At 45.8% G+C, this 17027-nt stretch overlaps 1 protein-coding gene across 1 annotated transcript; it reads right to left on the reverse strand.

Moving 5' to 3' along the window:
* Nucleotides 1–5145: 5145 nt before the first annotated feature.
* On the reverse strand, nucleotides 5146–16468 carry LOC149358185 (nudC domain-containing protein 3). Its single transcript, XM_089578044.1, has 8 exons — nucleotides 16325–16468; nucleotides 14994–15075; nucleotides 13846–13930; nucleotides 12889–13138; nucleotides 11921–12023; nucleotides 11092–11271; nucleotides 9701–9889; nucleotides 5146–5721 (listed from the first exon to the last, which is right to left on the reverse strand). Exons 1-8 carry the CDS (start codon nucleotides 16432–16434, stop codon nucleotides 5611–5613), a joined length of 1110 nt encoding a protein of 369 aa, XP_089434170.1. The 5' UTR covers nucleotides 16435–16468; the 3' UTR covers nucleotides 5146–5610.
* Between the last annotated feature and the right edge of the window lie 559 nt (nucleotides 16469–17027).

Raw genomic sequence — 17027 nt, forward strand, 5'->3', positions numbered from 1 at the left:
CTTCAAGGGACAGGAAAAAAACGTTCTAATTAATTAACCGAATTACCTCGAAAAATTTATTTGGTGGAAGACAAATAGACAATGGATGCCTACTTTTGAGAGAAGATTGGTGATGCAAAGACAATTTTTTTTTTAAGTTTGCATCAATGCTTTATTGCGTGCGTACTGTCAGAAGTGTGGGGAGCAGAACTGCTCCAAAATCGTAAGGGCCGGCCCTCACCGGCATCCTCCACCGTGTGAAATGAGGCGCAGCTTCACTGCTAATGCAGCACACCCCGTACAAGCAGCACCGTCGTGTGCAAGAAGGCTTCACCGCACGAACTTCAAACCGCACATAACGAGCGCGCCATTTTGGCGTACTGGAAGAACAGAAGAACCGCGGAAGCGAAGCAATCGCCCATTGGGGCGGTTCCAGACGTTGACGACGGAGCAGCTGCACAAGGCCGTTGCCACTGGAGCTCCGTAAGAAGTTGAGACTTCACACATATCCCGGGTTTTTCACCTCTGCGAGTGAAGTAGTGCACTAAAAAAGGGCGGTGCGGGGTCGGGGACACCGACGACGTGCCTATCAGCGTCCAAGACGTCAGTTGGCTGGCGCGAACCTCAAAAAAAGTGAAACTGAAACTAAGCGGTCCAACTGTTCTCGAAGATGGGAGAGAGAGAAAGGAATTTTAATGAGAGGAAAAAGGCGGAGAGGTTGGCCGATGGCAATATAGCCCTGCTGTTCCACGTCGCTGTAAGATGTGCTCGGGCCTCGAACGACTCAACAGCATGCAATTCAAGTTTTGAGTAGGGCTATTTCGACGACCTCTCACCGCGCCGGTCATACCTGAACGTGACCTAGCTCCCGTCAGGAGCCCTTTCGAATTAAAGGTGCACTGAAGAGGATTCTGAACTTGTCTTTTTGCCGCGGGAACTCGATCTACACGTTCCTAGCATTCTTAGAAACTGCAACTTATTGCCCTGTATGGCCGATTTCCCTAATTAAATCGAGTTAACGTCCGGCTCCCGCCCTTTTTTTTTAATTCTGCCTCGTACGATGGGCGGAGTTGACCAACGCGTGAAGTTCCTTTCAGCCAGCTCCGTGGAGGCTTTGCTTTCGCTTTATTTTGTTTTTTAGCTTTCCATGAATAAATAGTTTCATTCGCAGATAATATAGCCGCAAAATAAGCCCGCAGAAATAAAAATACGCGCGGACTATTTGCTACTACGGACTACTACGTATTACTCCGCCGATGGCAGAGCGACAAGCCGCCACGGGACTGGGTGAAAGGCACTCCACGCGTTGGTCGACTCCACCCACCGTAGGAGGCAGAATTAAAAAAAAAGAGCGGGAGCCGGACGTTAATTTGATTTAATTAGGGAAATTGGCCACACAGGGCAATAAGTCGCAGTTTCTAAGAATGCTAGGAACGTGTAGACTGAGTTCCCGCGTCAAAAAGACAAGTTCAGAATCCTCTTCAGTGCACCTTTAAGCTGTGCCAGATCCATAGTGTCCGAGTAAAAGCGCATACAACGCCATAGACTTACATGGGCGTTTGCTGGGACAAAGCCGACAGTTCTAATTGAATTAACGGGGGCAAATTAATGAGCTTTTACTGTATACAAGCATGCGAGACACTATGTGTGCAACTTTAATAGCTCAAGAAATATAAATAGAGCTTCTGTTTCACTAGAAGCTTGTTTTGGCTATGCCAAATCACCCCAATACAAGACATGAATTCAATCCCAGCCACGACAGCTGAATTTCGATGAAGGCAGAATTCTAGAGGCTCGTGTACTGTGCAAAGTCAGTGCGCGTTAAAGAACCCCAGGTGGTCGAAATTTCCGGAGGCCTTCACTACGGCGTTGCTCATAGCCTGAGTTGCTTTGGGACGTTAAACCCAAATAAACCAAACCAACAACTCAACGCGTGCTGAACACTGTCTCAGTGTATTTCGTGCTCCAACTCGTATCAATGATTTATGCAGAAGCATTTTGTGAGGACAAGTCCTACCAACAGGAGAACAAACTTTGAGACAGACTCCATAGAAAACCTTGTTTTTTCAAACACAAGGTTCAAGCATTCTTAAATACTGTTCAGTTCTCCTTGATCCAATCTACCACCTACTGAGTTGACAGCAACTTGTTGCAATTCATAGCAAGATTGTTTTCTCACTGGTCGATTACACGGCACATGCTCAAGGTCGGACATTTTAGTTAGCAGAGTGCGTAATTAACTCTTCTAGTCAGGCCATATAAATAAATAAAACCGAGTAGGAAATTGGTCGAGCTCCGGAATTGAACCCCGGTCTTCGGCGTGCGAGACGAGCATGCTATCCACTCCGCCATGCCAGCTCGATGGTTCGGAATGAACAAAGGCACGTCTAGTGAATACCATGTCTTTGCTCACTCTCATCCTCCTCCCTTCCCTTCCGGCGAGGTTTAGGTGTCCACCGAGATATGCCAGACAGATACATTTCCTTTGCTCAAAAACCAATTTACCGACGAGCGAACAACCGAATGGGCGATGGCGTTCTATGGACTCCCTGGCAGCGTTGCAAGACGCTGTCGCGTTCCACTCTTAGAAGCTTAACTTCTTAACCACACATCAGTGACCACACTTTAGGTCAAAAAGTGCCCCCCTGAATTGTAAGTAGGGCATTTGGGTCGGTCATCATGAGGAATGCGGGCCGCGAGAGATGGCAAGAGTACAAGCTCACTGTACACACACAGTGCTGCCTCCCTGCCTGTTGCACTCTGTTTCAACAAAGTTCTTTTTTTATGCTAGTGATGAAGTTTAAAACTTCACATGTCCATCGTCCTTACTGATCGATGATATGCTTCCTCAGCACTACAACTTCATCTCCACTCCTTTACTGCACCATTTTTTTTTTCCAAACATGAAGTCAGTGTTTTAGTTCTATATTAAAAACTACAACTTTTTTTGCAGCCTTCAATCTCTGAATGCGACTACAAAACAAAAAAAAAACGAAGATGGAGTTGTGTGTGAGCTTTATATGTGTGTGAGCTTTATACAAGGTCTGTTCTGAAAGTAGTAGGACTGATTTTTTCCTGGGCGAACGAGCGGACGAGAGGCGGTATGCACATGCAGGATCGTTGAAGGGGGATATTGGGAATGCTGGGGAAAATCGGCAGTCGGCTCTCGGCCGTTGAAGAGAGCAGGTTGCTTGTACTGTGAACCCCGGTCGAAACGTCTCGTCACGCAGAATCATCGAGCGTTTACTGGATCAGCGATACGCTATCTAATTTTGTTTAAATCATGATAAAACGGGCAAAGAGACTCACGACATGATTAAGGAGGCCTACAGTAACGCTTCCATGGGTAGACCACGTGTTTTTTGAATGGCGCAAGCTGCTCCGAGAAGGTAAGGAAGAAGTGGAAGACGACGATCGCTCCGGACGCCCTTCGACCAGCAAGACCAACGAAAATGTGTAGCGAGTGAAACTGAACAGTGATTGTAGAATAAGTATCAGAATGATTGCTGATGACTTGAGGATTCCTCAAACCCAAGTGTTTGAGATCGTGACAGAAAACTTATCCATGAGGAAAGCGTGCGCGAAGTTGGTGCCGGGAGTGTTGTCAGAGGAGGAAAAGGCCAACCGTAGGATCTTCTTCATCATCTGAATGAAGACCCCGATTTTTTGCCCAGCACAAGGCGGGAACGCTGTCTCAGCCCCCCTACAGCCCCGACTTTGCCCCGTGAGACTTTTTTCTATTTCCGAGAATAAAATCAACGCTGAAACATCACGGATCGGTAGAGGTGGTTCAACAGGCCACGACGAGGGAGCGAAACAGCATTCCGGTCCAGGCGTTCTTGGAGGCGTACGAAAACTCGAAAACTCATTAGCAGCAGCGTGTAGGTGCGGAAGGGTGCTACTTTGAAAAATTCTAATCGTTTGTACTACTCTCATGAATAAATTTTGTTCAACAAAATCAGTCCTACTACTTTCAGAACAGACCCTGTATGTGTGAGCTTTACGCGTGTATAAATAATAACTCTCCCCGGACAGCAGTTTCAGCTTAGCAGAGATGAAATTTTTCGTTAACAGCCTCCCTCCAACTGGTGCAACAGCATTAAGTCGGGTAGCAACTTCAGTATAATTCTTTTTTTCTAACCCTTCCCACTCACTCCACCTGACTGACAGACCACCGGGCAGCCGGAGAACACAAGGAGTGCTTTTTTGTATATGCGCTGCTTTGTCTCCTGCACTTCAAAGTACGAGGAACCTTGCACTGTTGTAAGCTGCTTCATTGATTGAAGCACAAACTGTGAAAAAAAAGATGCAGGAAGAAACAGAAGACTTGAATCCACTTCTAAAGCACACAGCTGCTTATAAGGCATACATTCCCCGTGCAGTCTCAGTACCCTGCATCTCTGATAAAAGTTAAGGGGGACACTGGTCTTGAAAAAAAAATTTTTATTAATGAAGTCACAGTTATGAAATCTTCAGGGCATATGTATTTTTGTGTGCTGATTCTAAATATGTCATTTCATTTCATGTAAAACAATTCCTTGAGCACTTATGCACTTTTTATGCTAGTAGTTTGCGGAGAGTTTTGAAGAAAATTTGCTGTGGGAAACTCGTTGAAATGTGTGCCATTGGGTTCTCTTGACACCAAGGAATACAATAAGGGTGAAATTGACTTCCTGCCTATCATAGAACTTAAGTTATAGAGTTTTGAAGTTGTCGCTTCAGAAATGGGAAGGAAAGTGTGTATTCCTGTTTCTGAAGTGGCAGCTTCAGTACCCTATTACTCAAGTTCTATGAGAGCCAGGATGATAATTTTACCCTTATTGTACTTCTTGGTGTCAAGAGAACCCAATGGCATACATTTCAGCAAGTTTCCCACAGCAAATTTTCTTCAAAACTCTCCGCAAAATACTTGCATAAAAAGTGCATAAGTGCTCAAGGAATTGTTTTACATGAAATTAAATGACATATCTAGAATCAGCGCACAAAAATACATGTGCCCTGAAAATTTCATAACTATGACAAAATTAATAAAATTTTCTTTTCAAGACTAGTGTCCCCCCTTAATCAACTGGCTGACTGTGCACACTAACCTTAGTTATCTGCATACGCTAGGCATGTGAGCACTTCTCAAAGAACTCCACGTGCACAGTCACGCATTACAGCCAGTGGAAGCGTCACACAATTTTACTTTCGCACTGACTGGCACGAAGCATGTGCGAGTTGCCAATAGGACCAGCCGTGAGCACAAGGCAGCGCTCATTTTTGAGTCATGAATCCAGTCCACTAGGAAGGCAGCTGGGGCACACAGCAGCTTCTAAAACTGCTCGCTACCAGCCGAGTTGTGATTCGCTGAAGCACAGAGAAGACACTCGAGGCGAGGCATCAGACGCTAAACAGCCTGGCAGATATGTTGTCCCAAGATGCCGGAGGTCGTCCTAATGTGCTGGGCACGTCCAGGTTTGCTCTAGCACGCTTGCCAGAAATGTCAACACGAGCAATCACTCCAACAGCAGGCACTGCTATCCCAACATACAGCGCACAATCACAAACACGCACACTGAAGTCACTGGCTCTACAAGTGCAACGTAGGAGGCACAGAGCCACCGGAGGAAGAATTGCAAGGAGATTGCCTCAGATGCTGCTGTCGCAGCCGGTGATGTTCACCGCGCTGGGGTCGAACGGCTGTCCCTTGAAAGGAGACCCTTCTTTGTCCCAGGCCTCACGAAGCAAGTTCTCCACCTTCTGCAACACGTACACACAAACAAAGTGTGCTTGTGCTTTTTCTGCAACCAGTTCACCAGGTGTTGCATTGCTTGGACCACCCTCTTAAAGGGACACTGAGGAGAGCACTATTAATATTTTTTTTATAGTAAAATCCGATAGTTTGGCATGTCATGGCTTTGTTGCCACTTGGCCGGCAGCGAAAGATGCATTTATTTCTAAAAAATCTGGATTCGAAGTTGAAAAAGTTTTTCCCGCCGCTCTGATTCAAACTTGGGATTCTCCTATGACGACACAGGACTAAGTGACGTGAAACATGACGTGCGCATGACGTACCGCAGACTCCGTGATTTCTGGCGGCCAGCAGTGCGGCCTAGCAGCAGCCGAAAAGAAAGCTACCGCCGGCCGCACGTTGAAGGCATCTATCGGCTATTGCGGCCGTCGCTACAGTCGCTTCGATTACGTTTGCACTGGCGTTTTGCCAGCGTTACGATGGATCTCGTTCTCGAAGTCGTCAACGAAGTTCTCGCAAATAGGCACCTTTAGCATACCGTGTACCTTGTTACCGCTAGCGGAATACCGGGAGCCCGCCTACAGCCGGAAAACAGGCGCTGATTGGTCCCGATGCTTCAGGAGCGCACGTAGCTGCCGGGCACGTGGCGCCATCTGGCGACGTCAAGGAGATTTGCGCATGCAATGGCTGCGGCTCAGGGATTTGTGGCTTCTCGGGTCCTAGAGTTGCTAGAACCATTGGTTCTAGCAACACTGCTTTGTCCTATGACGTCATCACGCTTGTACTTGTGAGTTTGGCCTGTGGCGGCGATACCTGTATTTTGGTTCTTGCTCTTTTCTATGCTACAAGAGCTTTGTTGTCAGTATGAGTGGCGTTTTTGTAATCAGGAGCTGGTATTCTGTCGATACAAGCCAACTTCAATTTCTCCTCAGTGTCCCTTTAAAATGAACCTCACATACAGATAGACAAACATGTTCGGGTATTAAGAAGAGATGCGACCGTTCACAAAAAGTTTATTTCTTGGTGTATTTACATGAAATTTTTTTTGCCACATTGGAAATAGTTTCATGACTGCTCTCATGAAATTTCACTATTATGTCTCCAGGAAATTGCTTTCTAATATACCAGGTGTTTGAGGGAAGCCTTCCACTAATTTTTAAAAATAGGGTTTTTGAGGTAAAGGGAAGGTTACTGCGGCACCGTAATAGCAGTGTTGTTGGCGGACATCAAAAAACGGGCAAATCTTGAATTAAACTAAATTCTGATAGTGAACTTTTTAACTACCTATTACTGATAGGCACCTGACTGCAATAAGCAACTCGTAGCCGGCCGTTAGTAATAGCCATATCAGTGTTTAAAATTTTGAAAACGTGATTACCCTCGTCGCTGTGGCACGACAAATTTGGGCCATTTCTCCAGCCAATTGAAAACTGCGTGCTAGCGGCATCCATAAACTTGTGACACTCTATCACACATGGGCCACATGATATTCTCTGCCCTGTCTACATTGGAGCAGCAAAGTGCAAGTCAAACGGGGTCAAAATAGACAAAACAATCACAAAGAAATCTGCTCTACAAGGTGACCATCTAGGCAGAAAATGTAACAGAGAAACAGCAACCATTAAAGGTGCACTGAAGAGGAATCTGAACTTGTCTTTTTGCCGCGGGAACGCGATCTACACGTTCCGAGCTTTCTTAGAAACTGCGACTTATTGCCCTGTATGGCCGATTTCCCCAATTAAATCGAATTAACGTCCGGCTCCCGCTTTTTTTTTTTTAAATTCTGCCTCGTACGGTGGGCGAAGTCGACCGACGTGTGGAGCGCCTTTCACCCAGTCCCGTGGCGGCTTGCCGCTCTGCCATCGGTGGAGTAATACGTAGTAGTCCGTAGTAGCAAATAGTCCGCGCATATTTTTATTTCTTCGGGCTTATTTTGCGGCTATGTTATCTGCGAATGAAACTATTTATTCATGGAAACCTAAAAAACAAAATAAAGCGAAAGCAAAGCCTCCACGGGACTGGGTGAAAGGCGTTCCACGCGTTGGTCGACTCCGCCCACCGTACGAGGCAGAATTAAAAAAAAAAAAGGCGGGAGCCGGACGTTAATTCGTTTTAATTGGGGAAATCCGCCCCACAGGGCAATAAGTCGAAGTTTCTAAGAATGCTAGGAAAGTGTGGATCGAGTTCCCGCGGCAAAAAGACATGTTCAGAATCCTCTTCAGTGCACCTTTAAGGCGTTTTCCTGAACTGACAGCCGCCACTGTTCACAAAACAATTTTTTTACAGTACTTCCTGGTCGATTTCAGCAACGAAACATCGGGACAACATGAAAAGCGCTGCATACAAACAGATACAACATTATTCACTTGGGGGGGGTTTCAAGGCTGCGTCCTTTCTTAGAACTTAGAAGGACACTAAGGACAACCATGTGCACTTCTCATTTCAGGTAATACCGATTTTGTGACTTTTGCTGGCTACATTGATGCTTGTCGAGCAGCAAAAAGCATATCTCTTACAGAGAAAATTCGATTTTAAAATTTCCTCCCCGCTTGATTCGAACTTGATTCAATCTGTGGGGGGGAATCCGCCAAGGTCATAGAGTTTCTTACTATTACCTAGAGGGAAAGCTGGCAGCGCTGCACTTCAGCCACCATGGACGCTCAAAGCATCATGGGACGGTGAGCTACTTGTTGCGGGACAGTCGCAATTTTTCGGGAACACGGAGTGGCACTACTGACAGGTTTCATACCGAAAACGCTGTTCGTGTGTGTGCAGATGACTTTCGCGCGAACGCAGTGGGCAAAACCCATATAGTAGTGAAAACGTGACGACACACGACGCCAATAAAAGGCTTCACTTTTCCGAAATGCCATTAAAAAACCTCTTATAGTATTTAAGCAACAACATCTTTTTTTAAAACTTATTTACTTTTAAAAGTGCGCCTGTTAATTACGAAATATTAGTTTTTATAGTGTTCACTACTTGGCCAATAGGAGAGCGAGTCGTCTCTTATTTTGGGCAAACTTTGCACTTAAATGCTTTTCTGCTCGTTTGTTCCAATCATTAGACAAGATATTGAATGTTAGGACGTTTGTAGCTATCGAACAGCTTTATTTTTCTATTATTTCTTGGCCAAAAGTAGCAGTTCCGCAGCAAGTAGCTCACCGCCCCATGATGCTTTGAGCGCCCATGGTGGCTGAAGTGGTCTCGAGGGGCCTACATGCAAACTCCCATAGACGGGCTGCCAGCTTTCCCTCTAGGTAATAGTAAGAAACTCTATGGCCAAGGTGGAGTAAACGTACAGAGTGGGGTAAACCTCAGCTGCGTTTGGATAGATGCTGATGAGCAATTGCTCTCTGATAATCAATTTAAACTTGTGACGTCAACATCCTTCTTTGTTACTAGTTCTCTAGTTCAGTTTTGTTAATTACAAAAATATGAATGATTCCATCTACGCAGCACATCCTATAGTGACCATCACTACATTTCATCTCAGCACAATGGCAATCTCCATCATCATCAGCCTGACTACGCCCACTGCAGGGCAAAGACCTCTCCCATGTCTCTCCAATTAACCACCAAGATCTCCACCAAGATGTTATAAGAACATGGTTACCAAAAAGACCAACTGCAGAGAGAGCATGAGCAGCAGTCAAGCTGGCATAACAATCGCTTCACTTGGAGGACTATTTCCTCAGTATTAAGGTAATGATAATGAATTTTAATGGCACCCAGACAGCTTTTGCCAGAGAGAGCCTGTCACAAGGCGTTTTCACAGGGTAAGGACTGTTGAGATAATGTTACGACAGCATGTTGTTTGGTTGCCACAGGACTGTTTTGTGGTGCAACCACATAGGTGCAACACCCTGTATAATGAACTCCTTCATATTGCAGTCTCATATCATATGAAAAAAAAATATATATTTATCCTGACGAAGTTTTAAAGCGAAAGAAGAGCTCAGACGGGAAAACCGAAGCGCAACTGACCTCTTCCTGGGGAGTCTTCTTGCCAGCCTGCTTGAGGAGGTTGTTGTATGTGAGCTGCTGGATCTTGGCCTGGGCTTCTTCGTCCAGATCCTCGAAGGGCTTGGTGGGGTCGATGGCACGGATGTTTATTTTCGGCTCATTCACAAGCAGCCGATCCCACCAGAGTTCCTGCGCCTTCTCCAGGTTCACCTGCAGAGAGAACAAGAGTTCAGTTAGGGCAGGGTGTGTACGGTTACTTGCATTTTCATCACCGTAAGTAACCGCTGATGTCTGCACAAATCTCACTTAATTACAAGCAAAACTGACTCATAAAACTATCGCGTGTTGCAGAAATAAACGCACGCCGGAAAATGCGTCTCTCAGCTAAACGGGCGCATTGTTCGAGCGCAAATTTCGCACAGAAATGGCATTTGGTCGGCAGAATTGTTTTATACCACGTTTACTTTGGGTACTTACCTGATTGGAACAGAATAAGTCGGATATGCACATCGTCTGCGGCGACGACGAAGAAAAAATAAGCTGCTCTGACAGCGATCGCACTGGTGGCGCCATCTCGTTTGTTGGTCGTGAAGATTCAGCAAAGGAGGGGGGTCCGGGAGGTTTGAAGACGCTCTTTCAACTGGTTTTTTAATGGTCACAGAAAACTTAGCTTGGCCAAACTAAGTTTTCAGCAAGTTAAGTTTTCTGTGACCATTAAAAAAAAGTTTAAAGAGTGTCTTCAAACCTCCCGGACCCCCCTCCTTTGCTGAATCTTCACGGCCAACAAACGAGATGGCGCCACCGGTGCGATCGCTGACAGAACGGCGTGATTTCCTTTGGTGTCGCCGCAGACGATGAGAATATGCGACTTTTTTTGAATGATTCAGGCAAGTAACCCAAACAAATGTAGGATGAAACAATTCTGTCGACAAAATCTCACTTCTGCGAGAAATTTCAGCTCGAACAAAGCGCCCGTTTAGATGGGAGAAGCATTCTACCGCGTGCGTTTATTTGCACAACACGCGATATGCTTAGTTGCACAGTGCCATGAGCATAGTTTGTGGGGGCTGTACTAAAGGACTCCGTTCCTACACACAAGCCACTCTGTGCTTTGGACAAAAGGCATACAGAAGCTTTTGTAGGTAAGATGACCAATCTGAGTCAGAAGCACAAAGCAACTGATCAAACTCTTCCAAGTCAGTGTCACGAAGGATTCCCAGCAACTCAATTAGAGGCAACAGGCCACATCATCTTGCAGCTCTTGTTTACTCAAAAACAAATAAACACGACCACTGTGCTTCTGGTTAGCTCTAGGAGAAGCCTAGACGTACTCAGCCTGACAGCACATTCTCATTAGAGGCTGTCATCAGAATTTTCGAAAGTGGTGCTCCGCCAGACTACCACACTCTCACCAAAACGTGATCTCCAGGCACCAGCGTCCAGATGGACTCGTCAAGCTTGATGCGGGCGTGCAGGTCGTCGTCAACCGGCACCGACCAAGTCTTGGTCTTGATGTCCAGCAGCTCCACCTTGAGGTGCCCAGGTGTGATGTTCACCCGCACCTGATTTCGCGATGACACATCGGGACCCACCTGCAGTAGCATGACATGGAGGTGACACACTGAGTATACCTGCAGTTTCCCAGAATGATTGTACACAAAAAAAAGACTGAACTAGCCAGCCAAACCCACAGATAAATGAAAGCATGCACTGCTTTCGTGCGTGCATGAATGCACACTTCCTATGCCTCACTTCCATCTAGTATATCAATCATACACATTTCACCCCAGTTGCTTTCATCAGCACAAAAGTCATTCATGTACCCACTTACATCACTTATTGCTTGAGAACACTACAGACACATACCTGAAAGTCTGTATCAAATCGATGCAGACATGCTGGGGTAATTGCTCATACTACCACCAGCGCCAGTAAATGCCAACCTTTCAAGAACGAATGTTGGCTCCCTATAGCAGCTAGAACCTTCAACTGGTGTCACATATATAGCCCACCTCCTTAAGCAAGCTACAAGACATGCATCCATTTTTAACACCATACTGAAGCCAACAACAGTGTTGAACACAGCCAAACTTAAGTGTTCCATATAGGCATATAAAGGAGCACTTAAGTTGTGCATGCATACATTGTGTGCCCATTACTTAGGCTGTGCAAATGAAGTGTAGCCTAAGCGTTCCACTGTGCACATATCAGACACTGGTTATATGCCTTTCACCTGCATACCTTGACTCGGACGTCGAGATCGTGGACGCTCTGGCTCCAGCAGTAGTTGTCACGCATGGCCCCATTGTAGCTCTCAGGATGACTCTGAAACTTGGCCTGCACACTGAACCAGATGCGTTGCAAGAGCATCACTAGGCTGTGGCTTCCCAACACAGCACCGCGATAAATCACACATCAATGGCACACAGAGCAGGTTACCAGTGGAATAATATCGCCGCTCTCAATTAGCTTGAAGCAACCTTGAGTCGAACACCCAATCTAGCTGCACTGTAACTCATGATAGAAGGCATTGCCTATTGCTGTTTCTCATGGCAAATGCAGGGGATTACAATTTGAGAAGTTTTGAGTGAAGAAATAATGCTACAAACAGGGTAATTTTCTGGCATAGGGCACCAGTCGTAGTTCCTTTTGTAGAAATAATTTGCTTTATTTAAAATGAATTCGCACTTCCAAATTAACTGACCTCTGTCAGTAAATAAATCTAACCTTAAAAATCTGAGCTTCCAACAATAGTTTGCCATGCTGCATCCACAAGGAACTGCAGCTACTAGCAACAGGGGAGAAGCAAAAACTGTGAAATTGGCAAAATGCATTCACCTTCATTGAATTGCCACGTGACTTCATACCAAAACATTGGTAACAAAACAATTCCATTAAACTGTTGGAGTGTAGGGCTCGGGAAAATTTCCAACCCCTGGGGTTCATTAATGTTCACTGATACTACACAGTGCATGGGCCTCTAGAAATTTGCTCCATCGAAATGCGACCGCCCAGGCCGGGATCAAACCCTTGCTTTTGGGTCAGCAGCCGAGCACCATAACCACTGAGCCACCGCAGCTGCAATTTAATGTCTTTTGACTTACTCCTGAATATTATTATGCTGTATGATCCCATTAATAAATATGACTTCCTTGTTTAGCTCGGAATCCAAAACCCAAATCTACGTCATGCACACCAGGAGAACTCACGGATCATAATCGGGGTCCTCATTCTCATCTCCCGCCTTCTTTGAACTTGCCCCAGGACCGTCCGCTTTTCGATCGTCGACCGGTTCGACAGTGTCCGCATCTCCCTTCTGCGAGCACTGGGACTTTGACTTGGTTGCAGTGGTGACTGTTTCTACCGGCTCAGCTGCAACGCTTTCACTGGTGGTTGATTCCACAGTGTCGTCCGAGCTGGTGGTCTCGACTTCAACCTCGGTCGCGACTGGCAGGGAGTCTGCTCCGGCAAAAAACAAAAAAGTATAAGCATCGGTCGCCCAGCAACATCAATGACTGTTCCTTGCAGGAACAGCACTGCTTTACGCTGACAGCAAACTCTCGTCAGAGCTATTTTATGACACTGGTATGCGAAGCAATGAAGAAAAATACGCTAGTTTTTTTCTTTTCATTACAGCCTTGATTAAACACATCTTGCAGGCTACACTAAAACACTGTCAAGTTGAATTTGAAGCTCACAAGAAATTGAACACACTGCTGAAAAGCAGGTGTTCCGTTTTCCAAAAATAAAATTGTCAAAAAATAAAATTGTCAACACAGGCTCCAGTCAAAGCACTCAAGTAAAACTTGTTACTGGGTGAGTTGGTGCATAGTTTCTGCAAAAGTTAGCACAACACAAAAACAATCACGCGAGATAAAAACAGGATGACGCGCTGTCGTCCTGTCTTTCTTTCCCGTTACTGTTTTTAGGTTGCGCTAACTTTTTCAGAATCAAATCAAAGCAAAAGCAACATTAGCAGTTCACTTCCTAATTGGCACATACAGCTGTGTAAATGCTTAACAAAGGGCACAAATCAAGTCTTACAAGTAGATTTTAAGATATATGGTGGCAATGTACTCTTTGTCACTTAGCATTCATTCTATTATATGCTAGCTATTCTCTGCTCCATAAGCGTGAGAAACACACATAACAAGAGCTCCACAAACCTTCAGGCTGGATCACCGGTGGTTCAGCTGCATCAGTTTTCTTCTCTGGCTTTGGACTCGAAAGATTGTTGTATGTCTCAAAAGCCTGTAGCAATAAATGCAGCAGGCAAACATTAACACAAAGCACAAGAGTTCTTAATGCACTTAGAACAAGTGGATTGCCTCCCATGCATTGTTTTCCTTGATTAATGCAAAATACATTAAAGGGCTACTCCTTGACACTTTCTATTGGCAGGTTTTGAACAAAAACCTCTGAAATCACAAAAAGTTCTCGGTGTTAAGTGGTTAGAACACTGAAAAAGTGACAATCGGCATGAAGCCTGGCCCCACTTTAGCTTGGTTGTTTGAAGGTGTCCAAGCCTAGGTTCCAAGCCCATGAAGTGTGTGCTTCTGACAAAGTGCCACTGGCAGTGAGGTGGTCTAGGTCATCCTGGTATATATGTGGTCATGCAGCAGGGAATGGGATTTGGCTAAGCATTGCGGCTGGTAATTCCTTGCACTTGGAAAGGATGAAATGTTCAAGATCGGCAAACCAGTTAACCAGCAACATTCAGCCAAGTCAGCAATCTGTGTTAAGGCTGCAAACAGAGAGAGAGAGAATATTTATTTAAAAGGCCCACGTCCGGGTCTGTGTTTTTGAGGGAGAGAGAGTTAAGATTCCCACACCAAGAGGGTGAGGCCGTTTTGCTGAGGTGGGCAACACAGGCCTCCCGCATGGTGATGTTGTGAGAGTGAGTGGCATTGTGTGGTGTAGGCTCTTGGACAGTTTCAGTATGTGCGGACAAGTGTGGGTATGGAGTCACACCTTTGCAGTGGAGTGTATTGGGATCCTGTTCTAATTTGTGTAATGTGAAGTCATTGGATAATGAGTGCGTTAAGGCTTGTCTGATCAGCGCTATGTGTTTTTGAAGGAGAAACTTGGATGGCCTAGAGACTTCTCGTCTGGCTATGCAGAGTGCTTTGAGGTATGCCCTTTGCTCTTTGTGGCTCTCTATGATGGAGAAGTCTGCGAAGAGCTCATGGACAGTGCAGGGAGCAGTCCCTAAGTTCATTCTGCCACAGGCAGATTCAGCACGAGCAAATCAAGCTTTGGGTGTTTCTCATATTTTTATTTCCTGGCATGCACATAAATGCAGCGAAGCACTCACAGCTCTCACTATGCGCCTTGCAACTCCAGGAGGAAATCCAAGCTTTTCAGATGAGGAGGACTTGATTCGATAGAAGTCAGTCCTGTATAAGTAATATTGAAGAGGGTCTCATAAATTCAGCTGACAAGATGAAGTCAAACAGCTAGAATATCAATCAATCCTTGTATGCCAATGACAACGTGCACATTTATTTCGTTGTACAGATAATCTTACTAAAGTGATGAGTGTTTCACAGCTCGCAAATGGCAGTTTACTCTGGTAGTTTTCCGTTCGACAGTCATAAACTAATCAAAGCACAGCACAAGTGACTTTCCAAATTTCCACAAAGTCCGTATTTCGCAGCGTAGTTGCAGCCACCAACTTTCAGCAAACACGGTTTTAACAACGTGGCATCAAACGGCGTTCTCCCTTCGAAAAAAAAAGAAAGGAAGACTGCCGGTTGGATACAGTGATAGCCATCACCATCATCAGCCTGATTACGCCTATTACAAGGCAACGGCCTCTCAGATGGCTCTCCAATTAACCCTGTACTGTGCTAGCTGCGACCATCGTATCCCTGCAAAACTTCTTGATCTCATCCGTCCACCTAACTCTCTGTCGCACCCTGCTACGCTTGCAAACACAAGGCAAGAAACAGAACTCAAGACCGTAAAGGATTCTGCGTCGTCTGCTACCCAAGCGTGCATCTCGGCTGCGCGAACTCGCGCGAGATCTCACGAGCAGCTTGGCGCCAATTATGTGAGAACTTTATACAGCGTAAAAGGCTGCGGGATATTACAGGAATACTTGTCCGGCACATCACTAAGTGCGCGCACATTTGTATTTGTGACGTTAACAGGCAAATAATGAGGCTCTGAAACGTTCCACACATTGGCGGGAACAAATTATTCTAGACCGATCAGTACGTCCAAACTAAGCACAACTCAAAGTACGCGAGCTTCCGTCATACCGCGCCAAGCCCACGAAAGATTCGCTGCAGTATGCCCAACATGCAGCACGAAAATGACGCTGCTTTTCTACTGCAGTGCCGAGCTAATACCGAATTTCAGGCTTCACACAACGGCGGTGCTATCGTTGACCGAAGAGAAGCTCCGTCAACAGGGCCTCCAGGGGTTCCTAACGCTCAAAACCAGCATCGCGCAGCTACATAGCAACCAAAATAAAGCCAACGCGAATCGTCAGAAACTGTTTTGCTTGACAGAATGGTGAAAAATCATTCGCTAAAGGAAGCATTTCAAAGTAAAGCGCCACTTTTCGCCTCCGGGACGTCCTGACCGCGCGCTGTTATGAGAGGCGCACTAGTCCGTGCATGTCAATGTGCAGATACTCACCGGCGGTACAGAAAGTCAAAAATGGCGTCCAGGAACGGGTATATTTGACCTTCGTTGGTCAAAATGCCCATCAGGGCCGAGTCATAAATGCCTCGGTTAGAGGCATCCATCGCTCGCAGCCGCTCGTCTGCTTCTTTCAATCGAACGCCATTAAAACCGGAAAACGAGCGCCGACCACTACTGTCCACACTTCCGATGGTGGCGCGTATGACGCACGCAGTTTCGGTTTTGCTTTTGATGCTAGATAACAGCCGACCAGAAATAGTGCATAGTCTGAGCTGTAATCAGAGCCTGGCTCGTTGGCTCGACAAACGAGGACTGCGGCTCACTTTTCATGCTAATAAAAAATTCGCACAGCATATTGTTTCGAATGTGCCACCAGGACGCTCCTTGAGTGCAGTCTTCAGTGGGCTTTTTTGCACACTGACGTGTGCACTTTTCTGCACTTTTCTGCACACTGAGGGGACGCGCGGTAAGGTGTGTCGCCCTAATCAGTTGAGCAGCGATTTCAAAATTTATTTCTGAATTATAGGGTCCACGCAGAGCTTTCAGATTTGACTCGAATTCCCACAAAGACCACTTCTACAGATCTGTTGCACTAGAATATGCCCATCGAAATCATTTCAGGGACGCTTTAAAATGGAAATAATAGCCCAGTAAAAAAAGGAAAACTATAGTGTACTAGGATACTAGAATTCTAGTT

This window comes from Amblyomma mixtum, chromosome 3 (assembly GCF_055824585.1).
Source record: "Amblyomma mixtum isolate Tamu chromosome 3, ASM5582458v1, whole genome shotgun sequence".
In the NCBI taxonomy this organism is placed as follows: domain Eukaryota; kingdom Metazoa; phylum Arthropoda; class Arachnida; order Ixodida; family Ixodidae; genus Amblyomma; species Amblyomma mixtum.

Excerpts from the sequence above, each read along its gene's own strand:
- LOC149358185 (XM_089578044.1), bottom strand. The coding sequence starts at position 16,434 with ATGGATGCCTCTAACCGAGGCATTTATGACTCGGCCCTGATGGGCATT. Across the intron at positions 15,076-16,324 it reads TTTGACTTTCTGTACCGCCG|GACTGACTTCTATCGAATCA; the intron begins GTGAGTATCTGC and ends TTACTTATACAG. Across the intron at positions 13,139-13,845 it reads ACCGGTGATCCAGCCTGAAG|ACTCCCTGCCAGTCGCGACC; the intron begins GTTTGTGGAGCT and ends TTGCCGGAGCAG.